Source organism: Coffea arabica, chromosome 2e (genome assembly GCF_036785885.1).
Source record: "Coffea arabica cultivar ET-39 chromosome 2e, Coffea Arabica ET-39 HiFi, whole genome shotgun sequence".
Classification (NCBI taxonomy): Eukaryota; Viridiplantae; Streptophyta; class Magnoliopsida; order Gentianales; family Rubiaceae; genus Coffea; species Coffea arabica.
Window position 1 is genome coordinate 23,361,547 of NC_092313.1, and position 21,421 is coordinate 23,382,967.

Sequence of the window (21,421 nt, forward strand, 5' to 3'; positions counted from 1 at the left end):
AAACTTAATTTTGCCACCCCACAAGTAGTAAATGAGACTTTGTCAGTCCTTCCATTAATCCAGAAAAAGTAGTACTTATGTTAAGTACCCAGAGACTTTTGGACCTTCCGTACAACTACCCCAAGGTCCCCAGCTCATGCATTTCCATGCTGAAAGAGATTTTCTTTAAATGTTATCTCCCTCAATGTCTGCTTTCTATCCTTTTAAAAAAAAAAGGAATATTCCCATTGGTTTTAACAGATCATGGTACAAGAGATTTGTTGATCAATTTTCTGGCCGTGGCTCTTATTGGACAATTTGAGCTGACAAATCCATTAACCAAGTGTAGATATGTCTTGAGCTCGTGGCATGATGCAAAGTCGAAGCCATTCACATAAGGTGAATCACGGCTGCTTAGGCGGAGCTCGCATCCCACATCAGCATACACCCATTGGCTATCTTCCACAATTTTTTGGATCCAACTCAAGAGTTTTACCATCTGGCCTGCCGGTGCAGATTCATTATTATGTTTAGTCAAATTATCTTCATTATTATCGATCACAAAACCAGGCATCTTAGTTATTAGATCGTCTGAATTTACTATACGTAAGACTTTAGTGCCTTGTTCTTCAAGGTGACATCTGAAGCTTTGGTTCCCAACTCTTGGACCACCAAAGGAGATAACCGTCACAAGGGGTTCACATTTGAAGGTTTCTTTGATATCATAGGCCGCAAGGGTTGCAAGTGCTGCCCCTAAAGAATGGCCGGTGATGGTGAAACTTAAGGGTTCATCGCCATAAGTTTCAAGAATCCTGCCGCTTTCTTGCCTCACCAAATCTTGCAGGCTTGGGGATGTTCCCACTCTTGAAGTATATAGACTCAAGAAACCGCTTTCCACCATTGGGCAAGAGGAGTAATCATTTGCGCCGACTTCTGAGGCTGCATTATCATTGGAGAGAGGAGTTAGAGTTGCTCTTAGATTCTCAAGCCACTCGAGACACGTGACAGTCCCGCGAAGGGCTATCACCACGTCTCTCCGGCCAAGCTTGGAAATTACTCTCTTGTCCTGGCAAACCGCGACGTAGCCGATCCAACTAGACCGCATTGAAATCCAACTGGGCGCCTTCTCAATCCACCCCGGCAGCTGGATTCCTGATGTGGCATGTAGATTCTCAGTAATTCTGTAGCCAGTCTCAGAAAACCCAGATTGGACTAGTAACTTTCTCTTGGAGAATCGGCACTTGGAATAGGAAGGTGATGAGGGCTCAAACTCGCATGATCGATAGGCAGCTTCGACAAAATGGCCATATCGAATGATTTCACCTCGCAAATTATTGTCAAGAGGGTCTAACAAACCTTCCCAGTTCTTCATTCCTTGTATATCCATCCAACTTGCGCCGATGCTGCCCGGTCTTGTGGGCAACGTCCAAGATGATGAAGACGATGCTGATGTTGAGGCTGAGCCACTGTCGAGTTCTATGTAGTTTGAAGCTTGGACGTTGTCCATGCTCAGGCTTTTGGTAATTGATCTAGAAGGTAGAGTGGCAAGGCTACTGTTGCATGGAAACGATAATTTTGGACTTGGTTTGGAAATGCATGGGGTTGTTACTGGCTCAAGTGGGGATGAGAGCCTCATTTTTCTTTTAATTTTTTGATTGAATTGAAAAAAAGGACTTGGTACCATGTAGTGAACTGTAGTAAAGGAATTATGATAAGAAAATAAGCTGTGTGGGATTCATTGATTCTTTCCCAAGCTGTAGGAGGATTGCTAGAGGCTAGGGAGACTAAATGCTAAGGGTGGCAAAGTTCACTAGGTGATGTTGGTGCATTCTTTTCACTCTATTAAGGGGGCTTTTATAACTGGAAAAAGTATAGACATGGAGAAGGGCATTGTCGTATGTATATGACATGGCATTTAATCTAGTTATGGTATTGGTGAATAGTATTCATTAATACAGTCAGATGAAAGGCCAGAGTATTTGTATCTAATTTTGTATGTTGTAGGATTATCAGGCAAAGGAACGGAAGGAATGGTAGGAATGGAGAGGAGGGAAGAAAAGATGTATAATGTACGGTTGATGGAGACAAAAGATTTTTGTGTCCATAAATGTTATGAATTTTATAACTCAACTAGAAAGATTGCATCAACACAGAGTTGTTTTAGTTGCTATGGACGGATCACTTTCTCACAAAAGATTATGTGTTCTCGAATCGATATGACGATTGTATTGATAACTGATTTATAAAACTCATGTGCATAATCTATAATTTTGAAGATGTGTTTTGACTGATTCATGGTGGTGATTGAAGTCGAATTCATTCAATTTTTTTTTCAAAAAAAAAAGAAGAGAAAAACTGCATTATGGGTAGTGGGGATCCAAATCAGAGTTCATGTAGGGCTTAAAGTAAAATAGAATTAAACAACTTCAAATCAAAAAACGAATTGCCGTTGTGCAGCCTGAGTCACATCGGACGGTCTACATCGAATCCGCTATCTAGGCCGGAGAGCTTTGACTTTTGACTTAGCCGCAAAAATTTTGATGAGGCAAAATGTTTGATTGGTTAATTCATTGTAGTAACCAGCAGACCACAACCGACTGGGCCAAGCACCAGAGAGGAGTGACGCGTAATATTTCCAGCCGTTTTTCCAAGTCAGTGAAGTAGTTCAGATTCCGCAAAATATGGAACTAGGCTTCGTGTCTACCTAATTAACCACTCTCCATCTGAAATTATTTATCACATTTCAAGATTCCAATTTTTTAAAATAGTGACTTGATAGTAATGTTAATAGATTTATTTTCAAAGTTACCCTCAAAAATTCAAAATTCAAAATTCAAATGTGAATTTAATATGGAATATAGATAAAAATGTGGATAACATTGGAAAAAAATATCAAAAGTAACTTTGATTTTGAAAAGATGACAAACATTTTGAGATAATTCAAAATGAAAAGTATGTCACTTTGAATGGGATGCAGGGAGTATTATTAGTATATATATATATATATTTTTTGTGTTTATTTATGTAGTGCATAGATTTTAATACACCAAACTACATTTTAAGACATAATTTTGGTTTGTCTCAAAAAAATAAATTAGAGAAAGATACAAGTTTGATTTGACGTGTGAATTTTTATTTGGAATAAAAGTTTATGTCTAAAATGATATTGCTCAAGTTTCACGGAGCGAACGTGCTTTTAAAATGTAAAAGGGTTTCAGATTAATTTTTTATGCATTGATAGTGTATATATTTTTACCGTTGGATGCATAACACACATGCACCTAACCGTAAAAGTGTATATACTGTAAGTATGTGCTATAAGATCGACTCGAGGGTTTTAGTTCAACTTGTGTGCACTTAGTCAATCGTGAAAGCTTAGATGACGACATCTTTGATTATTGTCAGCCTCTTCCCTCGTTTATGCATAAAATACTTTTAAGTAAAAGCTTCCCCAAGGTTCACGCTAGAAGCTCAATGTTCTATTTCCAAACAATGTTCATCATTTTATGAAAACAGTTCTCATTATACCACTTGGTATGTATAAATAGCATACAATAGAGTAGGAAAGGTATTTGGTAAAGTAAAACACACACACACACACATACATTCTAGGGTTCGAAAAAGCTCTTTTTTTATTGGAAAATTCAAACCATATGGCTTCGACTGGGTGATGGACGCAAAAGAATTATTTTTAATCAAACGGTATGTATAGAGTTTTGGCAAGACACGGCCTTAATTGGACATTTTTTTCAAGCAAAGGGCAATCGATACAAAGAAAGAAAAGTAAATTGGACACAAATGCCTCGTGCCAAATTGGCAATCGATGCACACATGTGGATTTGCATTTCCACACATGGCCACAAATTCAAACTATGGGTCGATCTTTGGGCACTAATATCATATGAAGGAAACGATGAAATTAATGCTGAGATGGGCACGAGACTGGTTGGGACGAACAAGGTTATGAAACATCCCTCTTTCTCATGGGGTTTAAAGTTATTTAACGTAATATATAATGCAAAGATAAACGAGGCTAAATGCCTCGTGCCAAATTGTGCATGTGCTTTTACTCCACGTTTTGTATTTTGAACTTCTGTTTTTGGGGCAAATGCCTTATCTCTTCCAAAAACACTATTCATATAGGAGGCCAGAGAAGGTAAAACAAGTTGTTAACAAGCAATGTGAGGCAAACAGTAGTTTTCTCTGCATTACAACAGGAAGAACATATGGTACTGAGTGCTAATTAATTGTCTTTTTGTGCTTCCTCATGCAATATAACTGGCACTTTTATATTGGGACCCCGGTGTCCTCCTCAAATATGTACCATGTAAGATGGCTAATTCGCAGGATTAATGCAATATACATTCTTAGAAGACATAGAATCCAATTTCCACAGGAAAAGCAAAAGATGATGAACTGATCCTGATTTTACACGCGAATTTCATGTCTCGAATGTGCATGTGCTAAAGTTGCGATTTCTACATTTAGGGTTTCTGGGAATGATGTCAATGGACTTATACAGCTGGTTTTTTCAAAACTGGATTTCTAATTCTGTCATGTTTTGATTGCATGAATGAGTAGTCATTTCTATGTTTCCGGTCGATCGTATGCTTGAGGATCAAACGCACAAACACGAAGATTTAAACCATGCATGGGCAATTGTCTGATGCATGCTTTAAATTTTTGTTTATTTATTATGAACAAGAGAATTCTACTTATTCAAGAAAGCTACACTAATGATAGTAAATACATGAAAAACATGCAACAGATAAAGGGATTTTCTTCAAATCTGAAAAACCAATAACAGATAACACTACTGTCACGTTTCAAAGTTTCATAAAATTACTCATGCATGTAGTTATGAAAATAATCATCGTTTAATTATTGTCTCATCCTCCTGAGCTGCTAATAAGTGCATGCCTTTTACTATTGTTTGATAACAATAGTAATTAATCCTGTATCATTTTTATTTTGAAACTTGATGAAAATCTTCCAACACGAATGAATGAACAAAATATATGATGGGCGGCTTTCTATTAAGGATTCCAAACTGGTGGTTGATTTTGCATAAACAGCTAAACAACGCACCATCTTATTGGCATTCCAACGTGCATGCGTTTTACTCAATGTTATGTAACCCACAGTGCATTATGGAATCGAAAGTACAATCTTATTAGTGTCCCATGAGATGATGTTATTTTAGACTAAATACAATAAAGCATCAGGAACGATTACTCCACCACATATTGTATTCTGTTGGTCTTTGTATTTTTGTTGGTCTTTTCTGCTACGTGCACAATTTGAGAGGTTTAAATGTAGTGCTTTTTATAGCAATCCTGATCTATCCTTCCTTGAAAGAACTTAAAATTACATATTATTTTCAAGCTAACTTGATCTATAACAAATTTTTTTTTTAAAAAAAAAAAGTTTTTGAGAAAGAGAGGTAGAAATTCGCCTACTATTTTAGCCTAATTCACTCTCTTCCAATACTTTTGTAATTTAAATAACTAAAAAGCCCTCATACTTTGAAAACAATTATAGAATTGAAAATCATGAAGAAAATGGTGGGAGCTTATTCGACATTACTAAATTAGATCAACAAGATGGAAGTAATTCAACGAGGCCAATATAGAAGTGAACATATCACATTTCATAATACACACACACACACAAAGGGGTGGGCAAAATTATCCGCTAACCCGAAAACCCATCATATCCGATCTGATCCGATCCGAAAATTAGGATATCCGATTTTTATTATTTGATCGGGTAAAAAGAGGGTCGGGTATCCGCTAAGATGCGGGGCGGGTTAGAGTCACATAATTAAAAACTCACGGGTACCCGATCCGCCCCGCATATATATATATATATATATATATTTTTTTTTTTTTTTTATACACACACTATAAAATAATAAGTTAGAACTAAATAAGTAATTTTATTGAACAAATTGCATTACAAATATGAGAGACTATAGTTTATTTACAAGATTCATTTGTAAAGGCCATGATCTTATATTTTATAGAAAAAAGTTTTATTAATGTGGAACATATATATTAAAAATTGTGCTACTTATTTCAAACTTTTATTGATTTTGAATTTTTTTAATTTTTTTCCTTTATCTTATATTCTCTTCATATGCTTGTTTCTTGGTGGGAAACCTTTTTTTAGAAAAAAAAAATATTAAATCTTAGATGAATGTATAAAATATAAAATTAAATTGGTATAAATCATTTTTTTAAAAAAAATTAAATGATAAACGGGGCGGGGCGGGTACCCGCTGATCCGACCCTATCTCAGCGGGTATCCGTTATAGGTACCAGCTGATATGCGGGGCGGGTAAGGGTCAGAAAATGACTGACCCACAAGGTGCGGGTCGGGTCATCCAAATGGTGAATGGAGCGGGTACCCGACCCGCACCCACCCCTACACACACACACACATATATATATATATATATAACTTTTGTGAAATAGGTGATTTCGATTACTTTTGACTTTCACTAATGGACAAGATTTTATAAACATAGTGATCTTTGGATGATAACAACTTAAAACAAACTGATCAACATATTCTTTTCTGCGCTAAAGAGAGCCATAATTATTGGCCTTGATGCCAAATTAGATGGCAATAAAAAGGTAAAAAAGGGCAAGCAATTAAAAATTCTTTAACGAGGCCTTCGTATGTCCAGTATTTTCGAATAGTTTAGTTTAAGATTAAATTGTGTTTTCCATTCATCTCCACTAATGACAACATAAAATAAAAGGATACGATTTCCCTCCTCTTGTATTGAGTTCAAGAATAAAAAAAAAAAGAAGACAATCTTAGCTCCATGTATTATACTTTTTTGGGCTTAACTTCACTTTGCACCTTAAATTTGTATCATTTTTTCACTTTATAATCTAAATTTCAATTTTGAATACTTTATACCTTAAACTCTTAATTTTAAATATTCTGCGCCCTAAACTTTTAAATTTATCGCATATAAGTCCAATCAATGAGAACATTAGCAAAATCAATTGCATAAAGGACTCTACAAATAAATGATAATTTACTGAAAATGGTCAAAAGAAACCAAGGTATCACAGCTATGACAAAGTGGTATATATATATTGTCATTAATTTACACCGTCTTTTATCTTGTTAATTTTGCTAATAATATTAGCGATTTGCGACTACATAAATCAATGACAATATGTTAAAAGCAGTCCAAAGGAGTCAATGGACCATAGTTAGAACAAAATGATACATTTTTATTAATTTTCGTAGTCCTTTGTCTTGTTAATTTTTGTAAATATTATCATTGTTGGGCATCAATGGGACAAACTTGAAAATTTAGGGTTTAAAGTGTTTAAAATTGAGGGTTTAGAATGTAAAGTATTTAAAATTAAAATTTAAGATGCAAAATAAGAAAGTGGTATAAATTCGGGTGTGCAAAATGGAATTAATCCTATTCTTTTCATCTTCTTTCGTTTATAAAAGCTCAGCCTTATTTGGTGATGCAGATAGCAAGATCGCGTAGCTCCATGTTTGATGAATAATCCGATACACTGTCCTCAGATTCCCTGACGGCAAGGTGAGATTCGATGGGCTAAAAAAGTTAAACGAATTAATCATCAAACAAATTATGCAAAAACTATTTTGTGAGAATTGTGCCTTCCGGTGAGGAACAGAGTGTGTTTCTTGAAAAGCCAACAATTGGTTTCCAATCGGGATAATGAATTGAGTCTGTGGACTATATATAGATTTCTTTGAAAGTTGGTTTCTAGTTTCTACCGATTGCATTGAGTAGATCCATCCATGCACATTCATGAAATGGTCGCACTACTGCAATGCTCAATGAAACTATACCACCAGCAACTCGCTACTTCTTCATTAACAACGTCTTTTTGGTAATCAAATATATTTATGTTCTATGCAGCAATAGGGAATATATAACAAAAAAGAGTCAACTTTTTTTTTTATTGAATCACATACGGATTTGTTGTTCTTGCAATCATGTTGGATAAGCCAGAAGCACCAATCATGTTGTTGCTACAAACTACGTGAGCTATACATATGAGTCAATGCTATACACTAGGCTATATGAAGATGGACTGGTCAAATTTCCATGCTATGCTCAGTTCCCAGTTTTCCTTCTTCTTCCGGACGCCATGTTTGCTATCCACTGCTGCACGAAACATGAGAGTTTTCAAACAGCAGAATGGGTCGCCAAAGAAAGGAACATAAAGAATGCCCCCTTGGCAACAGTAAAAGTCAAACTTAGTCATACCTTCTTTACAAAGTACATATTCAAGGTCGAATAAATAACTGACTTATTAAGAGAAGAGAACGTCATTGAAAATGTTATTCACATTTTATTAAATCATATGAATTTTTTTGTCATTCACTTTTAAAATAGTAACTTTACGTCCTAAGTTTTCAATTATTTTTTATCCTAAATCCATCACGTGACTCACACATGATCAATAATTTTTTAGGAGTAAAAAAGTTAGATCTCATTTATAGTTAAACAAATGATCCATTTTTATATTCATTTTTGTTCCAAAAAATAAGATTTGACCTAGATCATATTCATTTTTTCCTTAAGAAAATGAAATCTGATCCAATTTATATTCATTTTTACTACAAAAAAAATGAAATTTGACCTTTTTTTTGTACATAAAAAATAAGTGTATGTGGGTCACGTGGTGATTTCAAATTAAAAAGTAATCGAAAACTTAGGTTGGTTGTAAAGTTAATATTTAAAAAGTAAAGGATGAAAAAATTCACTTTGTAACATATAAAGGACATTTTTAACAATTTTTGCTCGAGAGAAATAATGTTCAAGCAAGGAAGGGCCACAAAAATGATAACTGCATCACTGATAATTGAGAATTAAGATCATGTAGATATCCGACATGGTATGGGTAGATGCAACTTGTTTTATCTGGGGGACATGCACACGAGGGCAGGAATTGATGGGCAAGTTAAATTTGGACAACTTGCAACCTTTTTTCCCTTTTTTTTTTTTTTTTTTGTCAATTGACACCATTTGTTTTATCTAGGGGACATACCCAATGGGAATCAAACCGATGTATTACGCATCTATATGAATTTGGAAAAATATTATTGACCGATATATTATGCATCCGTATGAATTTGGAGAAATCATATTGTGATAAAATCAGGTAAGATTTAACTCTTAACTTTTTATACCACCAAGATTTTAAATCATTGGTGATTGCCAACAATCCAAACGATTGTTGAATAACAACTCGCAGGCTATGATATATATATATATATATGTATATCTTTTGGATAAAAACAGCATCATTCATTAAATTTATATTAATAATAGAAATTACATCAATCATACATGGATACAAACACAGCTGTGAAGAACAGAACTAGATACTACAATCTAAAAGTCAAGAGAATATTACAGTATAAAACTCGAAGAATATTTAAAAGATAAAACGCTTATTGTCCCATGATCATGCGTGCATGCCTCCAACCGCATCGCTTACTAGAAATTTCTTTGTTTTATTCTTTTTTTCAAATTTCTCCTGTCATATGATGGAATTGCTGGGGGATATTTGCCAGCGCGAATTGGTCTTGTTTTCCTCAGAAAATCAATATCCATAGTCAACCTTCTGGGAAAATTGATTTTTTTTGGACTCTTCTCAAGTTCTCATGTAATTTGGCATCAAATGATACGTACTGTGAAAATTAAAATGCACCCGAATCTGCGTCAATTAATGTTATGCGTACATTTTGTCTCTAGATATTTCCCTAACATTGTCGTTTTCTTTTTTCAACGTTAATGATACGTACGTTTTCCCTCACATTATCACACGACCATATTAATAGCCATTAGAGTTCGTCTCCTTCGGTTCATGCCTTCCAAGAATTCCAGCTTATGGTGAGGGATGTAGTAACAAATTTTCTCTGGAATTCATAAGTGGCTTTAACGTATTAATCTAGTGGCCGTTGTAGAAGAAACTGTTTGGTTGCCTGAAAAATGCATCAATCATTGATGCAAATGAAAGAAAAGAAATCATTGATGCATATGCAAACGCAAGTGCTAATCTCAATTTCTGCACATCAGCAGAAAGAGAACGACAATAAAGAAAATAGCCAAATAGACCAATAAGGGTGGGTTGATAGGCGATATAAATGATCTCCCAGATATCAAACTTGGTTCATTGCGCTCCCCAAGTTAGGGCTTTTTTGGGAATTTGATTAAAGCATCATAGGATATATATTTATATATATTAGCTGAAAAAGATATATTGGAGATCACAAGCTGGGTTGAGCTCTTATTGATGTTCTTTTTAATGTTCGCTCCCTTTTTCGCATTAAACCAATGACTATCTCGATTTGGATCTATTGCACGGGCCATTTCCATCGATTTTTTGAAGAAAAATCAAATTATCTGCATAAAGCCTTTACATCATAAATACATTTTCCAACCTACCTTTTTATATTTCCAATCACCTTTTTATTTCACATACATCACATCACAGAAAGTGATACAGTAATTATTTTAAATAGTATTTCAAATAATACTCTATCCAAACAAACCCGAAAATCTTCCTTCATTTACTTTCTACCAAAAAAATCTTCAATCATTAGTTCAGGTCAATCATTTATGTCAATTGTGTCCAATTCCACAAGATGTATATTCATTTCTTGAATGTGTAACTCATTTTGAACATAAAGTAAATAAGAACAAATTTTGACAGGTCCTATACATGACGTGACGTTTAAAATGATGTAAATTGGTTATGTATTGCTGCTATATGACTTAAATGTCGCCTTCATATTTCCTGATAATTGTTGATAACGTCTCATCAAAGGAAAAATAAATACATCTGAATGCATTGCCATCAACATTGTGTGATCTTTGACTTGCTTAAAATCCATTGCTTCACATGCCAATGCTGAGGGCCACCAAAGAGATATATTTCCAACCATATTGCCATCTCATATAATACATCATCACCACAAAAAATTCAAATAATCTAAGGAGTGTTTTTGGGAGAAGAAGTATCTCTGCATGTCAGTGCTAGTGTACCAAATTTTGGCAATGTTAGGAAACTTGTTTTGGTCAAGGATGAATTTTTTTTTTTTCCTTTCTGTTGGAAAGAGATTTTTTTTTTTGGGATGTTTGGTGAATTCATACGACTTCCCTTCTTGAACAATCAATACAAATCTAGCTTAAAAACTAAATCGCTCATAGACACTGCAAGGACCCTACTTGGAGATCTCAATTGTCAGGATGCAGCTTTAGATGTAGATACTTCAGCTAACGATTAGCCCCAATTATTTATGCCGCAGCAACAGATGGCGATCGAAAGATCGAGAGAAATTTGATTCGGCGATGAGCACTAAACAACTTTAGAAGATGTTAGAGTGATCTTGCCCAAATATGGACTATGTGTTGAAAATGGCCATATCCGAAGTTGAATGGCCTCAAGTGGCTAGGTTTTCACACTTCAAAAAATACTAGTCTTCCATCGGCTCTGATGCTTGCATGTCTGGTGGGGAAAACAGATCAGGGCTGCTGCGGCTTCTTGTGGCCCTGATTGCATCCAACAACAACCGTACACAGATTTTTTTTTTTTATTGTACATTTCAAGATTATGCAGGGGAAAAAATTTTGCTTAGATTTTACTCTATATTTCAAGATCCTCTTTGTACATGATAAAATCTGACCATCATAAAAATTTATGTCAACATACATAATTGAGCCACCTAATTAATTGTGGGAAATTCTGCTTTAAATACTTGCCATTAAGCAGATTTGGATGTAGTTGACAAGATTCAAGAACGGCCTGTTCCTTTTTATTAATTACAAAAACTGTTTTGAAGGCTATTTCCCTGTCCGAGAGATCAACACATATATCATTTGTCGATATGCAATGCTGATTTGTTGGGGGATACGACATGGAAGCAAGTTCCAGCAGCATTAAATGTCTACAGATGCTTTTCATCCAAAAAGTTGGTGGTCACTACTTTCTCTTGCATGATTAGCCTCTATATCTATCTATGCATTGGTTTCTCAGATTAGAACTTCATCTTCTGTGGAAATTCTGAAGCTTTCTGATGAAAGAAAACGTAGCAGTAAAAATTAATGCTAGAACTAATTAAAGTTTTAAAATAGGTTACTGAACAAGTCTTGAGTGGATTTAATACCATTAATTATTTTGTTCATTTGTCAGATCAGATCTGTAATTAGAACTGGGACAAAAAACTGTCAGATTTTCTTTTGGATGTGAATTACCTACACACACACACACAAAACTTTTGCACACATTGTTAGATTGTTATTATATACTTTTTTTACGGCAACAATAATTTTTTTATAATTTAATCTATTCTAATGTACAGGAAAGGAGCTTAAAGAGGCTACTTTGGATACTCTGACACTTCCTTTGAATTTTTTTCATTGCAAGTAAGATTTGAATTCCCGAATTTTTGGTGGCCACTGAGATTTTGGCTCTGCGGTTAGCTTGTTATTATATTCATTTCCCACTTTTTAGTGTTTTCAGTTATTAAAAAGCTGGAGGACTATGTTAAGAGTGCAAAAGTAAGTTAGTGCTTTCTAATTATATGGCAACAGCACGTATAGAAAAATAAAGGGAAAATGATCGGTTTCATCCTTCACATTTCACAAAAATATTCTTTTCGTCCCTCACTTTTGAAATGAAGCAATTTCATCCTTGACATTTAAAAACTGAAATTATTACATCCCTAAACCTAAATTTCAGTCTGAATCAAACCACCAATCAACCTGATTACAAATTTTGGGGGTGTAATTGGAAGATCACTTGGTTAACTCAACTTGATATTCATGTGAAATTTAATGAACTTAAAAAGAAAAAAGAAAAAATTATAACATAAAAAAGAAAGATTAATCTTTTCTACATTATCATTGTATACACTGACGGTTTTATGTACCGTCATATCATTTAAATTTAAATTTAAACACCAAATTTTATATTTATGATACACATTTAGATTCGCAAGGGGATATACTAATGGTGCATGAAAAGATTTATCAAAAAAAAAAAAATTCTACTATTCCAAGACAAAGAATGGCCTTTTATGTTATCATATTTATTTTTTTGCTTTAATAAATGTCATGTGAATATGATGAAGTTGACCGAATGATCTATCAATTCTATTTTCAAAATTTATTGCTGTGTTATTAGATGGTTTGATTGAAAATTAGGTTCAAGAATGTAATAGTTTTAATTTTTAAATGTCAAGGACGAATTTGCTTCATTTTAAAAGTGAGGGACGAAAAGAATATTTTTGCGAAATGTAAGGGATGAAATAGGTCATTTTCCCAAAAATAAAAGGGCAAAAAAAAAAAAAAAATTTTGGGTGCTATTCAAAAAAAAAAAGAAAACTTTGCTGCACTATACTATAGTATACTAGTATACTATACAGTATTAGGTATGGCCCAATTTTAAATTGTTTGCAGTTGGGTCGTTGTTATGGACTCTATGGGTTGCTATCAACGGACCAATTGGACAAAGGTCACCTTAAATGCAGCATATATAACTGACTTACACCTGGAATTTGTGCAGCTTAATAATTCATTCAGGTTGTCTCTGCTCCATGAAATGCTTCCTCGCCATTCTAGCCAGGGGTCGGTCTACCCCCTAGCCACTGGTCCACTACTATGAGTTGTATGAGAGGTTGTCGGTGCAATTAACTCAAAATTTTAATGATTAACTTTGGTCTAAATTCCATAATTTACACAGTTCTTGAAAATTTGAAGTTTCTTGTGCTAATGGTAAAATCGCAGTTGAAACAAAGGAAGTAAAATCCTGCCCATAGAGTCTTTAGCTTCGACCCCAATCAGAACATTATCTATTGAGTTGGGCCGGGATTAAATATTGAGTTGGTCGAAATGATAGAGTTAGTATCATGCCTTCTGCAATCCGAGTTTGATTCGCTCTTGGGACCTCCACGTGTCGTACAGGGATTGAGTTTACTCAATGCACACTCTCGAGTAACGAGTAAGCACACTCTCGGATAACAGTTGCGATTCCTTTATCAACAAAAAAAAAATTAAATATTAAAGAAACACAATCCCGTGAAAAATGACGAGATCAATCTCTCGCTCCACTGCACTTCGGGTTTAGGATCTTCCCACTCTCTTCCATATCTACTAGTCATTACATTACATGAATTGTTGCCGTTGGAAGTTTTCATTCCCTTGTTGCTAGAAAATGATGACACCAAAAGTAAAAGAAAGCCACATTATTAATGGAATGGCAAAAAGAAATCAACTTCCATGCTTACATTATTGATTTCCTTTCATCTTTTTGGCAAAGATGCTAGTAGTACTCTCTATATGGATGGACTTACTCTGCTGAAATCCAGAGCAAAATTTTGAACAAATGCAAATGCATGGATTTGAATATGATGCATCCTTCTCTATGGGACTTCTTTATTCTCTTTTCAAGAGCTATTGAGCTGCCATATTGATACACAAGGATCCCAAGCTCAATCCTTCTCTATGAAAAATTCACAAGTGGTTAAAAAAAACTCCCCAAATTAACAAAAACAAAAACAAAAAAGGAAAAGAAAATAAAGGTAAACCCCTTCAGTGTTCTCAATTCTACTCTACTGGAAGTCTCCCACCGACGAAAGAGAGTAAATAGGCCTCTAATTTTGTCAGCCAGATCTAAGAATCCGCGAGGAAATGGTGAGACAGCAGCCTAGGAAAATGATCTCGAGTCTCTCCTATACCGAAAGAGTTGCTATTCCTGCTCTTTCAACCACTAAAGACTAAAGGCCCATCGCCTTCCTTTTCAATCTGAAAGAGAATTTAGCCTTCACATTTTGTTCCCTCAACTAGCTACCTGGATCCATTGGTGCATGCGTTAGTGACTTTGACGTTGGACTGCATTTTTCTTTTGCCCCTTACTTTCCCTTCCCTTCCCTTCCCCCCTCCTGCTATTGCTGCAAAAACACGAAGGATGCGACAAGCCAGGCTTGAGGGATCTGTACCTCCCGTACATGGACATCAGCGGATGCTCCTCAATGCTCATATACATAAAAGCATAGAACTAGTCTTCCATGGAAAGCTATATATGCATATATACTGCATTAGAACTTCTCTCTCGATGGTGTCAAACTGGCAATGTGCTCATCATCCCACAATTATTTGTTTGTTCTGTATGAAATCCTTCCAACGTTGACACCCATAAGCAGAAGAAGGGAGACAGCAGGACACTGCATAGCTAATCATGCAACTTGTTATGATAATTGTGCACAAAGGATGGCCATTTGATAGCCAAACCATCTTCTCTTTTAAATGGTTTTAGTTATAAAGTCAACAATGTAACGGTAGAACCATATTTGGAAATGCCCTGAACTGAAACTTATGGTTGCAGATAAGCTAAAGAATAATAATTAACATCAATGAAATCAATTCTCATCATCAGAAATCAGCAGCATTAACTTTCTAACAGTTGTATAATTCAATTACGGGATGATCAAGATTTCAAAAATGTCTGGTCGAATTAAACCTCAATTGATATACTATATCTTCAATACATGCATCTCTTCATGCTCAAAGAAGAGAACCTTGTATATCTCCAATTCCAACAGTACAGAAATTTACAATTGATACAAAGCGACCAATCTTTCTTTGACCTATCAAACTACAATTTTTTTCCGGATAAAAATAATATCTCAAAAGTTTTATGCAAACTATGCACCTAAGAATCTAAGGATTTCCTTTAGTAGTTATTCTTCTTTCTTTTTTAAGTAACACATGCATCAATTAGCAGCTCCATTCTCTTTCTGAATCCACCGCCTTGCATGTTTTCCAGAACTTCGTCCTCTGTGTGAATGCTTCCTGCCACTGAAGTTTCTATGCTTGCTGGTGCTAGGCCTATTTGATGGAACACTTGGTGTTGCTCCTGATCCCACAACTCCATCTTCACTTTGTTGCCCATCGGTTTCTTTCTCCAAGGAAATTGAAGATGGTGGAGCCGACCGAGGTAGAAACATACCAGGCAACAGTACTTCGTGCTTTTTGGGTTCAATTAAGCCATCATTCTCTTTCTGAAGTTTCAATATGGCCTCATATTTCTGCCTTCTACTTTTCTCTGGATAAGACTGAAGAAGATTGTCCTCGTCTAAGGATTCAGTTCCACTCGAACTCTATTTTTCATCAAGGAGGATTAATATCGTGAGAAAAGATTGACATAAGATGGAGTCAGGATAAGAAATTCCCCACGCCATATGTAAAAGCAATATAAATTGCCTAGGCAACCAGTTTAGAATATTCCTAACCTAATTCTATGTTAAAAGAGTATTCCAAACCTAATTTCAGGCATTACTAAAATCACTGCTGTTAGAAAGAAAAGAAATGGCACATCTGAGCATCCACTTAGATAAAGGAAAATCAGAGTCTACCATCCCCGCCTCTTCTTCTCCTGCCCTCTTTTATTTTTCTTCTCCTCATCCCCTCTCTTGTTGCTCTTCTTTCTTCGCTCTTCTTCTGGGCCTTTTTAATGATCGCACTTGGTTAGTCTTCTCTCTTAGCCATTTATAAAATTTTCCTATTTCATACTTATACTTGCTTTTCAATTGCTTTAGGCTCAGAACAGTGGGAGTTCATCCTTTTAACAGATTAAAATTTTTATGCTCTATGTTCCTTTCACTTTAAAATAGCCGGCTCTATCAGCTATATCTAAAGCAGGATCTTTAGGCTATGATGCGCTATGGATGACTAACAACTATGATTTTGAGCCAATGTCTTAAATGATACTCCCTCTGTCCCAATAAAAGGGATGCTTTCCAAAATTATAAATTTTCAAGAACAAATGAAGCAGATTTGAATTTGAGCTGTTTGTGCCATCTTTGCCCCCATTCATAAGTGCAAAAACTCATAGCGTCAGAATTGTTATGACAAAAGATGCCGTTGGTCCTACGGCATTTCAAATCCATTTTATAGACTGTAAGAACCACACACCAAAGTTGACCACATATATTTGTGGTGCCTCTCACACACCACTCCTTTCTTCCAAATGCATCCATTTGTGGGTCCCAATAACTCTTTTATCAATACCCTATTCGTAAGGGTAACAATGAAATGTTTGATAGAAGAATTGTAGAATGACTCAAATTTTGGGGTAGTGAAAACGGTGAAACATCACAATAACAATGGGATGGAGGGAGTATTACATTTGCAGAAATTTGGAAAAGGTTGACAACATTTATTGTTAGATAAATACTCTTTGAAATTGAAACTAACATTCCTCCTCAAAATTGTCAATTATTTCTACTTGTTACTAGCACATGTTTCGTTGCAGTGTAAACAAGCTGCCACTTGGTTTGAAACTCAATCAGCTAACCCCACTTAGTGACAACCTATATATAGACAAATTAGATTTTGGTCTTAAACAATACTTTTAAGTAAGTAAACCTGTTCCAAGCCTTTACAAAATGCTCCCTGAAACAGTTGTCTGACATTGTGAAGCTAATTTCATTAATTGTAAGTTGGAGGGGGAGTTCTAATATTTTTCATCCTTGAGAAGATCAGGCAATGATTGTGTCACCAAAACTTATAGACGGTATCTGTCGTAAGCCTTAATATGCCATGACTATTCATATGCAATATGCTTTTAAATTAGAGCTAGCCAATAAGTAGATAATTCAGTTTATTCAGCATGTAAACCACATGAAATCATAATGGTTTAGCAGGTTGAAGGAGTTTGTTGACATACCAAATGATAGTCAGTTCCGACCAAGTCAAGTACATGTTCAATATCCTTTGCAAGAAAAACTTTACGACAAACAGGACACTCTCCCATCCTTTCTTCAGTAATTTCGCACATACCTGCGCACAACAATAAGTCAGTAATAACCCAGGTTCAGCAGATATCACAAGCTAGAGAATAATGCTGAACTAGAGCATCCACTACTAAAACTACCAGCACTTGATGGTTTCTATATTTGCAAGTAATTTTTAAGCAGGTTCAACTGCTTGGTTCATAAATACATTTCCTACCCTCTTTTACACTATGAGATAGCTGGGCAATGAGCAATATTCTCCAGCGACTTTGAGTTTACAAGTCAAATACCATAACCTGAGTTAACTGTCTATACTAGATGGCGATAGTTTGAGGACTATTTTTATAAAACTATATCAATGTTTGTGGCAGTCAGGAACATTTTTTGGTTTGATATCACTTTTCCACTACTGTTATATATGCTATAATTGCGCTAGCTTTCATATGCTAACTTCTCCCAAAACAATGACAATAATCAGTTGGGTTTTCCCAAGTGGTTGAGAATAAGAGCTTCAAGAGTAAGTTAAATCAGTGAAAATGTAACCAAAAGAAAAAATGAATCACACGAGAATAGGTTATATAAACATATAAATTTGAGGAGCAAAAACCAGACAAAGAGAGGGTAGGAAACCCTCAACCTCAGTCCCACAGGTGCCTACACTGTGACCTGCAGCTAAATTGCTGCAGATAAGGCAGCATAAATTTGTCTTTTTGCTTTACTTCAAACAGAAGATTGTTATCTTGTTTTTTATTTACTATTCGTTTTTTGGTTGAATAGCTAGATAAATGTAATAAGAAGAGTATTGCAAATGGTTCCTATTATGAAGCACCTTCTTGGTCTTCCATGTCCTTGATAGATGTGACAGAACTAGAAGTATTTGCATGATCCAATTCTTTTTGAGCTTGAAGCCAGTTCCACCATCTGATGATGCATTCACTGCAATCATTATAAAGCACATCAGGAAATCCCAGTACAAAAGTTTAATGTTACCTGAAAAAGATAACAATTCCCATTACAACAAAATGCACGAGGCTATTTCACCGGGAACTCTACTTACCAGTGAAAGCAATGAAAACAGGACATCAACTTCATAAATGGCAATGAGTCATTGCCATCTTTCTCATCGAGTAATGGATTCAAGCATAATGGGCAATCGCCATCTGGATGATTCATACTAGAGAGCTTCTCCACTGCTTCCTAACAATACATCCAAGTTCATCAATAGCTTGAAAATGTGTTAATTATTAATTGCTATGAAAATTTCATATGCACCATCAATGTGCTATATAACTACTCTAAACCAACAAAAACACTATTTGACCGTTTGATCAGTGGCCCAAGAATAATAAGCATACATCCATCACTAAAATTTCTGTCTTTCAACGAAAACTTAATTAATTAAATGATAACTACAATTTGAGCAAAACAAGGCAATCTTTTACGAGCAGTAAAACAAAAGATTACCTCACATAGTGCAACAAGCATCAAACACGAGGAGAGTGCAATGGCCTTGTCCCTTATACTAGCTATTAATTGATTTTGCCTCACATCATCTAAACCCTTTGAATCAACAATGCTAATAATTGGCGGTTCATCCGGATACTGGCAACCACAAAAAATCAATAATTACTGATCCTCCAATACGCATAAAAGAAAATGATAACTAAGTGGGCAATCTAAATTTTTGTTTTTACTGATAAAGTACCTTAGACGTTGCTTGAATCCCAATAATTGCTTCCACAAACTGCAACATTTTTTCTTTGTCAAGATCAAAAATTGAACAGAAAATAGCATGGATTCCCCAAAAAGAAAAAGAAAAGGAATCAGACCGACAATCATTATCAGATAAAGATGGTAGCTTTGGCATGAAAAACAAAGAACCAGCTGAAAATCAATCAGAGAAATTCAAAATTTGGGCAATTATGTATTTGCAATCATTCCCAGTACCATACAAAGCACAACTAACATCTTAAAAGATGGGATTTTTTCCTTTATTTGTGGGACGGGATAGGTTGAAGGGGATTGTATTACCTGTTGAGAAGAGACATCGGCAGTGCGGGGTTTAACCTGGATGTGGAGGTGGGGAGGGTAGTTTTGAAGAATATAGGAGTCTTGACTATAAACTGCTTCCACAGCTTCCAATTCTGCGGCCACTTCTTCTTCTGAAGCAGCCATTTATTTGTGTTTGCAGAAGGCAGGCAATCTCCGTTAGCTTTTCTTGGTTTGGAGAAAGAGGTTTGATTGAGGTTGGCCCGAAGCCAAGAATCTGTCAAGTGCCTGTAATTTCTTTATTCTTATTTTTTCTCCTTTGGTTATGGAAAAGCAAAAGATTCGTCTGAATTATAGAGAAGTTTTGATCCTCGTACTTTCACCGGACTGCAGAATAGTCTTCGTTCAATGCCACCGCCCAAACTACAGTGGACATTTTAGTATCCTAAATTAATAATGTGCGAAATTCATTTTATTTTTTCAGACATCTAAGTTGAATTAAATTATTTTAATTTCCAAACTTTTTTTAATCTAAGTTGAATTTATGTTTGATTTGCTTATATTTTCGAAATTTCATCCATTCATTGTCAAGCCATCTCACTAGGGTTCATCTATTTGACATGTTAAGAAAATTCACCATTTGAATGTCATCCCAAGTACACAAGTGAAAATCCTAATCAGATATCGATCAGCCAAAACAATGAGACTTTAAGAATTTAATCAAGCTTTTTCATTTGCATCTCTTTCTTCGAAAAGTGGGGTTAATTGGCAAACTGATTGCATCATAAATGACTAATTTTTTTTTTAATAAGTCAGAAGTGGCAAAATTGAGTCGACATAAAATTCGATCCCTTTGTTTTTTTTTTTTTTTTTTTGGGACTAGACTCATTTCATCTGAGACTGTTACATGAAAATTGCAAAAGCCAATTTGAGGTTTAGTTTTTTAAAATAGAATTCCTCCAATATTTAAAGTTGTGTACCTTTGGACCCAGCAAAAAATAATACACCTTGGATTGAGTATACGGAAACTTTTTAAATTTTTTTTTCAGGATAAATATACAATTTGCAAACCAAGAATTCCTCCAATATTTAAAGTTGTGTACCTTTGGACCCAGCAAAAAATAATACACCTTGGATTGAGTATACGGAAACTTTTTAAATGTTTTTTTCAGGATAAATATACAATTTGCAAACCAAGTATTCCCAACGACTTGCGTGGCCAAAAAACTCGAAGTTATTAAATTTGGCTTGGGGAGGAATCCGATGAAGGAGATTGATCAACGAGTTACTAGTTGAACTAGTAGATGAGTAGTTGAACCGATGAATTACTAAATATACTTAAATATTATGTCTCATAATTTTTGATATGGTTCAAACCATAATAAACTATGTCATAGTAAATGTTCAGTTAGTCTAATTCATTATAAAATCATTAATTCTTATAAAAATCAACAAAAACTAAATTTAATTAGTAATCCACCAAGTTTCAAGTATAAAATTTTATCTATATATAATGTCATTATCTAGTTTATTTACAAATTTTAAATGCAAAAGGTTAATAGGAATGATATCTACCTTTAAAATGAATTATGTAATATGTTTTTTTGAAATCTATTTCATTACTAATAGAGTTTGGGTAAAATTT

At 34.9% G+C, this 21,421-nt stretch overlaps 2 protein-coding genes across 3 annotated transcripts; both read right to left on the minus strand.

The window, feature by feature from the left end:
- Positions 1-25: 25 nt before the first annotated feature.
- On the minus strand, positions 26-1,779 carry LOC113728781 (phospholipase A(1) DAD1, chloroplastic-like). Its single transcript, XM_027253146.2, has one exon. It carries the CDS (start codon positions 1,661-1,663, stop codon positions 242-244), a length of 1,422 nt encoding a protein of 473 aa, XP_027108947.2. The 5' UTR covers positions 1,664-1,779; the 3' UTR covers positions 26-241.
- Positions 1,780-15,485: 13,706 nt separating this feature from the next.
- Positions 15,486-20,104, minus strand: LOC113732009 (uncharacterized). 2 transcript variants are annotated; one of them, XM_027257589.2, is made up of 7 exons: positions 19,819-20,104; positions 19,493-19,531; positions 19,252-19,389; positions 18,845-18,984; positions 18,617-18,723; positions 17,721-17,833; positions 15,486-16,152 (listed from the first exon to the last, which is right to left on the minus strand). In XM_027257589.2, the coding sequence occupies exons 1-7, from the start codon at positions 19,960-19,962 to the stop codon at positions 15,766-15,768; spliced, it is 1,068 nt and encodes a 355-aa protein (XP_027113390.2). In that variant the 5' UTR covers positions 19,963-20,104; the 3' UTR covers positions 15,486-15,765. The 2 variants fall into 2 exon arrangements, with proteins under 2 accessions (XP_027113390.2, XP_071936139.1); XM_072080038.1 differs by having other exon boundaries at positions 19,493-19,545; positions 19,819-19,956.
- Between the last annotated feature and the right edge of the window lie 1,317 nt (positions 20,105-21,421).

Coding starts and splice junctions, on each gene's coding strand:
- LOC113728781 (XM_027253146.2), bottom strand. CDS start 1,663: ATGGTACCAAGTCCTTTTTTTCAATTCAATCAAAAAATTAAAAGAAAA.
- LOC113732009 (XM_027257589.2), bottom strand. CDS start 19,962: ATGGCTGCTTCAGAAGAAGAAGTGGCCGCAGAATTGGAAGCTGTGGAA. Junction 18,985..19,251: donor TGCTTGTTGCACTATGTGAG/GTAATCTTTTGT, acceptor ATGTATTGTTAG/GAAGCAGTGGAGAAGCTCTC. Junction 18,724..18,844: donor TGTTTTCATTGCTTTCACTG/GTAAGTAGAGTT, acceptor TAATGATTGCAG/TGAATGCATCATCAGATGGT.